This window comes from Salvia splendens, chromosome 2 (genome assembly GCF_004379255.2).
Source record: "Salvia splendens isolate huo1 chromosome 2, SspV2, whole genome shotgun sequence".
Taxonomy (NCBI): Eukaryota; Viridiplantae; Streptophyta; class Magnoliopsida; order Lamiales; family Lamiaceae; genus Salvia; species Salvia splendens.
Window position 1 is genome coordinate 26,588,536 of NC_056033.1, and position 7,763 is coordinate 26,596,298.

The 7,763-nt window shown below is 39.5% G+C and overlaps 1 protein-coding gene across 1 annotated transcript; it reads right to left on the minus strand.

Moving 5' to 3' along the window:
• Positions 1 to 4,316: 4,316 nt before the first annotated feature.
• On the minus strand, positions 4,317 to 4,868 carry LOC121777247 (ethylene-responsive transcription factor LEP-like). The gene has a single exon (XM_042174439.1). The coding sequence runs from the start codon at positions 4,866 to 4,868 to the stop codon at positions 4,317 to 4,319; it is 552 nt and encodes a 183-aa protein (XP_042030373.1).
• Positions 4,869 to 7,763: the final 2,895 nt, after the last annotated feature.

The following is a 7,763-nucleotide window of genomic DNA, read 5'->3' on the forward strand; positions in this document are numbered from 1 at the left end:
GCTAGCAAAGACGATTGTGGAATTCAGTAAGAGTCCTGAATCCGCCAGGTCAAGGGGATCAGCCCATGTAGCTAGTTAGGAAAAATTGCCAGGGCCTGAAGGATTAATCACCAAAGAAATGGAAAAGAATCCACTGCCCCATGAGACAAGTTCGCCAAAGAAGGAGATGAAGACATTGCCATCCGGTCTAAAGTATGTTTATTTGGAGGAGAACGAGACGTTCCCTGTAATCGTCAACAACAACTTGACCCAGGAACAGGAAAATGAGTTACTGGAAGTGATCAGAAGAAACATGAAAGCCATAGGGTGGACTCTATCAGACCTACTGGGAATCAGACCCGACCTCTGTATGCATCATATTCGTTTGGAGGAAGGAGCAAAGGCCTACTGGGATTCACAAAGGAAACTGAACCCGAACATGAGAGAGGAGATCTTGAAGGAAGTTCTTAAACTACTGTCCTTGGGAATCATCTATTCGATCCCACATAGTGAGTGGGTAAGCCCAGTCCACATGGTACCGAAGAAGTCGGGGATACAAGTGGTAAAGAATGAAAAGAATGAGCTGGTGCCCACAAGACTGGTGACGGGCTGGAGGATGTGTATCGACTACCGGAAGTTGAACGAGGCTACACGAAAAGATCACTTTCTGTTGCCTTTTATCGACCAGATGCTTGAGAGACTAGCACGCAAGCGATTCTTCTGCTTTTTGGACGAGTACAGTGGGTATTTCCAAAAATACGTAGATCCGAAAGACCAGGAGAAGACGACTTTTACGTGTCCCTTTGGGACGTATGCGTACAGAAGGATGCCCTTTGGCATGTGTAATGCACCAGGAAACTTTCAAAGGTGCATGATGAGCATCTTCTTGGACCATCTGGAAGAGTGCATCGAAATTTTTATGGATGATTTTACAGTTTATGGGAGTTCCTTCAAAACCCGCCTAGCTAACTTGGATCTAGTACTACAGAGATGTCACTTTATGGTGCCGGAGGGAATTGTTCTGGGCCAATGAGTGCATGTTCTGGGCCAATGAGTGCATATTGTCACTTCATTTTTGAAGCCGCCGCTGTGGAGTCCTCAGCCTCTGCTCCGTGCGGACAGTCAACCGAGAAGGCAGCGGCTTCGGCGGATTCACAGCGCCGCCGCTACTCCCGCCGCCTCCTTGCGAGCCGCTGGCTCCGTCGCCCTCCGTCGTCAGCCGGTCATCGCCGACAACCTCTCTTCTTAAGCTAAGTTTTCCTCCATCCATTACTTAGTTCTACTCGTGAGTTTTATTCGTCAAGGCTATGTGATTTGGGAATCTTGATGTTTGAGTTTCATAGTGAGAGTTATTGCAGTGTCTATCTCTTGTGGAAAGTTTGGGCTCTTGTTGTTTCTGGTTCAGGCAGTCCCTATCACTATGTGATAACTTGGTTGTTGAGTATCATGATATTTCTATCTATCACTATGTGATAACTTGGTTGTTGAGTATCATGATATTTTTATCGCTATGTGAGTATCTAAGTTCTTGACTAGATATGGTGTTCCCTAAATGATGCAAGAGAGGGTATGATTGAGTTTTTTCACCTCTGCCCGGGGTGCTTCTACCGGCTGCCGGACTGCTCTCCCGTCCTTTCGCCGCTGTCCTCTCCTTGTTCCTCTTCTTTCCCTTTGCTGCACTCTTACTATGTGAAATTTTGGGTGCTCAAAAGTGGGGAGGAAGGAGGGGACGATGGGCTGTTTAAATAGACCTTCCCCTTTGGCATTTTGCATGAAATCTTGGGGACAAAGTCTCCTATTTTTGGCTGCCAGCTTGCTCCCTTTTGAGCTTTGTGAAATGCTCATCATACCTTTTTGGTGTAACTTATGGGCCCTGGCTGATCTCATGGATCATACTCATTCATCCTTTTGGTGCTTCCAAAAGAGCTCACATTCATATACTAATTGTCTCCATTCCCTCTTTGGGAGATCCGATGATGTCATGTTGCTTGGCCATACTTGCTATTTTGATAAAGTTCCCAATACGTAGATTTTTGTGTGAAGATTCTCTAATCCCTCTTTGTGATACTTGGAATGAGGACAAAAAGTGGCTGATCTCAAGCTCTAAATTGCAGCCTCTTGGTTGTTCTATTTAGCTTACTTCTTCTCCTTTCTTAATTGAGCTTGTGTCTTCTTTCTCTTTAATTTATGAGCCCACTTTCTAACCTAACTCTTCTGTTATCTTTGCAGGTACATGGCTGCCATTTTGGAGTCTTGTGGAGGTGGAAGTTGAGAGAGGAGAGGAGAAGATAAGGAAAAGATGAGGATTTTTATTCCCACACTTAGAGCATCCACAATGGCGCCCGTCCAGGCGGACGTCCAGCCGGCGTGCGGGAGTTCCGCGTGGGATGTTTGTTGCGGGCACCGGAGTTCCGCGGCGTTCTCAGGACGTCCGTCGCGACGTCCTTGCGGACGTCCGCCATTGCGTTGACTCCACGGACGTCCGCGCGGATGTCCCGATTATTTATTATTTTTTTTTCAAAAATTCTATAAATACGGCTCGTTGAACTTCATTTTATTCGCACCACTTGTATTAACGAGTATCTCTCTCTAAATACTTTTCTTTCGAAGATAAATGGAGCACCACGATAGTGATTCCCTTGCCACGAGCGAGTCACAGGGACCGATCTTTCCCGTTGGCGGAAGTACCCCAATGTTCGCCACGATGTCCGAAATGGCGGGGACGATGCCCCGACCCCAAATAACGGCGGTGATGATACCCGGGTACTACAACATGTACCTGCCTTGGTGTGGGATGATGCCCCAAATGCCCGGGGTGAGTGCCAGAATGACCCCAATGCCGGGGATGATGCACGGAATGCCGGGCATGATGCCCGGAATGCCGGGGATGATGCCTCCGCAGTTGACCGGGATGATGATCCCGAGGATGATGCAGGGCTCGCCTGTTGCTGCAGGGGGGAGTAGTAAGCAGGGGGTCCCCCAATCACCGGTGGACAATGTCTATCGCCCCTATATGGATTTATTATCGACGGACAACCCCCCGAGACTCAGTTCACTGGCATCGAGACGTACTCGTTTGAGGAGTTGGAGCTATCTCCTATCTAGGATTCTCCCAAAAGTTGGGGTTACAACGGAAAGTCTACGATCACACGTCTTCTAAACGAAATTAATTAAGCTAATAAATTCGATTTATCTCGAAAGAAAGGATCGAAATTCTGGGGCATCACAACAATCTTCAACCAAACACTAAATTTCATTTTCATAGTAAAAAACTTCTCTAATCATACTATAAAGTTAAATTCATTTTTGTGTTTTTCTACTGATAGTACCAAATATAGAGCTACTACAAAAAGTTTTGTGATATATACAAAAAAATAATGTAAAATTTGATTTGGTATAAATAATTGAAGTACTTTTAACTTTTTAGTGTGACATAATCAAAATGAATTTGAGTTTCATATAAATAGTTGGAGATACCTCATACTCATGAAAACTTCTACCTTAAACTTATTCATTAAAACTTATGCATTATAGAGTAAACATCTTATTAGTTAAATTACGGAGTAATGTATTAGAGTATCATTTATACAAGAAATTCTCCATTCACATAGCCATATCTCTCACCAAACACCATTTAATATATAGGGGAGCACTAGGACGCATCCTTAGTTAGAGTGCTACTGTACCCCCAATGATGTGCTGCCACGTATCACGAAAAATACAATATTAAAAACACTAAAATGCAATATACATTTGTGAAGCTATATAAGTAATTCGGTATATTGCATTTTAGTTATAAGCAAATTGTATTTTATATGGCTGAGTTTTGCATTTTAACATAAATTGTCTTCAATGCAAAATACACTATATATAAATGCAATCCGTCTATATATAAAATGCAAATTAAACAGTCTATATCTAAAATGCAAAACTCAATAATAAAAAATGCAATCTGCCTATAACTAAAATGCAATTTGACGAAATCCATCTACAGCTTCTACAAATGTATATTGCATTTTAGTGTTTACAATATTACATTTTTCGTGTCACGTGTTGCCACGTGATTGGAGGTACATTAGCACTTTAAAATTAGTTAACATATTAGTATATCCCCCGTTCAATATATTTAAATAATGTAGATTAAGTAAAAGGAAGGACAAAAAAGTTTACTATAAGCAAATTACTAGAGAAAAACGATAACATCAATTCTAATAACTTCCAGCAAAATAAGCAAACTAATTAAGTAAAAACGCAAAAATTGATACTAATAAATCCAAGAAAATAAGCAACAAAAAGCCATGCATGACTAATAGTAAACCCTAAACCACCAACACTCCCTACCATCCATTCCCATTCCCATATCCATAACCATACCCGGAGTAGCTACTACCCGGCCCCGGAGGCGGAGGCGCCATATAACCGCCTCCGTACCCCACCGCCGAGGTGCTCCCGAGCTCCTGCGGCAGCGGCGGCAGCTCATCCCCCGGCACCCACTGCGGGTACTCCACCTGCCCGAACCCCGAAGCCTGCCCCTGGCCCTGCCCGTAGTAGCCCTGCTGGTAGTTGTATCCGGCGGCGGGGGCGGGGGGGTGTTGCGGCGAGAGCTCATACTCGGGCTCTTCGGGGGCGGGGATGTTGGTGAGGGAACCGCGCTGCCTGCCGTCAGGATAGACGAAGTTCGTGTAGGCCTTGGAGCCGTGCAGGGAGCGAGCCGCGTAGTCGTAGGCCATGGCGGCTTCCTCGGCCGTGTCGAAGGTCCCGAGGTGATTCTTCTTTCCCTTCTCCTCCACGCCTTTTATCACCGCTCTGTACCGGTTGTCCGACCTTCTCTGGACGCCCCGGTACTGGAACTCATCGCCTTGGCCCCCCGATCGACTGCTGCCAAACATTTTGCTAAACAATGTAGATATTTAGAAAACAAGAGTCGAGTGTTTGTAGGTGTTTTGCAATTGAACGGAGTTTAAATAGAGAGATTATAGGTTAAATAGAATTTGGTAATAATGTCAAGAAAATAATTAAAATTAATTAATTTTCGGATGGAATATTTTGTATTTATTTTAGGACATAATGTCTCTATATAATTATTCTCTTATATTTTTTTTCCATAATTGTATTTGGACTAATATTTTTCCATAATTACGATTTTTTCACATAATATAAAAATCTTTATACATGCTTATACACTTTTGTAGATATTAATTCAAGATTTTCATATTCATTATTCTAATTGGACGATTTTAAAAAATATAGGGTGGGAGATTCCCTGCAATGCAGAAAAACACAGAATTCAATGAGAATGAAACGCGTAGGTAAGTTTTCTTTTCCTTTTTTCTTTATTTTACTGCTTAATAAGGTTATTTTAATTTGGGATTTTTTTCATTAAATAGTTATAATCTTGTCAAAATTAATTCATAAGTTAAAATACTTCAATATTTACTAATTCTATCTATCATATTATATGTTTCTGTTAATATTTTTATTTTGTTTACAGAAAACATAAAATAATAAAATAAAGAGAATAAAAGTTGCAGCTTTCATATGTTTTCCTGCGGTATTTTAATACACTAAGTTTGATAGTAGTAGTATTTTAAATTTGTAAAGAAAAATATATTCTATTATAAAAACAATCTTACTAAACAAAATAAAGAAAAAAGGAAAATTGAGAATAAGAATGTGTTGAAAAAACCCCACTATATGCATCGGATTTACAGTCTAATTTATGTAGGGTTTTGTGATTTAGTCTAAAATGATTGAGTTTTGCGTTTTAAATTTGGATATAAGATGTTGAAATTAGATTATAAAGAAAAATTATAAATTTAAACAAATTAAGGATGCTGAAAACAAAACACCCTATGCACTGGAATTCAATTGTAACTTTCAAACATTAAGAATTGAAAATAAAAGATATCGAAAAGTAAAGAATTCAAATTAAAATAATAAACTCAATTGTATTAATATATCATATAGTATTAAATTTTTAAAATATCGAAAAGTAAAGAATTCAAATTAAAATCATTAACTCAATTGTATTAATATATCATATAGTGTTAAATTTTAAGTTGTTGCGTGATATAGTGAAATGGATTAAGAACTGTAATATTTTAGAAAGAAAAAAAATAAAATATCAACTATATAGCTATAAAAGTAGTACTAATATAGATGAGTTAAAAAATATGTGATTATCAATTCCATTAATTTAAGTAAGCAGCTACGGGTGTTTCACTATTCCCTTTATATTAGGACTAATCAATTACCCAAATTCATTTTTTGTTATTTTGAATTCACTACTTCGTTTATGAAAGTCTTACTTTTTTCTTAACTCGCAACTCAATCTAACGCGCAAGTAAAATAATTAAGGTTCACGCAGATTAATCAAGAAACGTAAGCAAGCTACTAAACTTGTCGTTGGGTGCGCAAACTGAAACGGGGACCTTCAAGACCTTAACTCGCAATACTATGAATTAGTAAAGGAAGTCAGGGAGAGGTGAAGGTGTTTGAACATGTGTTGTGGACATTTTGGAATAGCTGTTGCCACGCAACTGTTAGGTTAAGTTTCACTCTACTAACTGAACTGCTCAAGACACAAAACTCTAATGGATCAACTAGACTAAACATGCGCAAAACAAAGACATTCTGAATTGATCAACTGAGCAGATGTTAAGTAGAAATTTCACGGGACGGCCGCGTACGAGCAAGAAAGCTGTAAAAAAGCAAAAGATGACGCAAATTGTTTCCTAACTAACTCTACTCGTCTTCTTCCCCAAAAATACCAAATTAAACACGACCTTGAACGTCATTTCAGATCGGAAACAGAGAATGTACCCGAAAAGAACGATTGATATAGAGTGCGTAATTCCTCTAACTAAGCTCTCTCCCTCCAAGTGAGGAGATAGAGAGTATTCCTGCTTCCTTCTTCTAGCTTCCCTTTCCCATGATTGGAGTGGTGTGGGTGTGGGCTAAGTGATGAAAAGTGAATGTGATTCTCGGTGACTTCGTCCTCTCTGATTTGGAGTCCTTCCTTCTATTTATAGGACGGCTTCAGCACCAATCCCTAGGGTAAATCCTCATGATTTGACATTAATACCCTTGCATAAAAAGACACTCTTCTCTCTCTCTCTCTCTTCTGACTCATCCTTCGCAGCTCATTGATATCAGCTCCTCTTGATCAATTCGCACGGCTGCCAGGTTCAGTCGCTCCACTCTCGCTAGCTTGATCGGTTTGCTCCACTTCTGGGCAATTTTTCGCTCCCGTTCCCACTTGATCAAGCCGCATCAACACTTAGCCAATTTCCAATCCTGCATGCCAAAACTCCACTTTTCTTTGTGTTATTTCCAATTTCCAATCCTGCATGCCAAAACTCCTCTTTTCTTTGTGTTATTTCCCAAATTCAGTATATTATCCACCATAATACTATGCATGAAACGAGCCTTATCAGTTCACATGCAACCCAAATTAGTGATTGTTTTTTCTTTAATTCAACATTGCAGCCTGTTGCTCGAATTAGTAATTAATCTTAGTTGTAGAGTTTACTAATAATAATAACGGTACGATAAAAGTAATAAAAATTATACTCTTTAAAAATACTTAAATATGTAAGAATTCTAAAACTAGAAAAAACAATATTACATAAAAAAACACTGAAATCAAAATCCTGGAAAGTTGTTATTTTATGATTAGGTGACTTTCCTAGTTTGATTAGAAATTAAAATAAACTCCTGATTCTAAAAAATTAATAAATTAGATTAATTTCACAAAGAGAATCATGTCAAATAAACATTGTGAA

Coding starts and splice junctions, on each gene's coding strand:
- LOC121777247 (XM_042174439.1), bottom strand. CDS start 4,868: ATGTTTGGCAGCAGTCGATCGGGGGGCCAAGGCGATGAGTTCCAGTAC.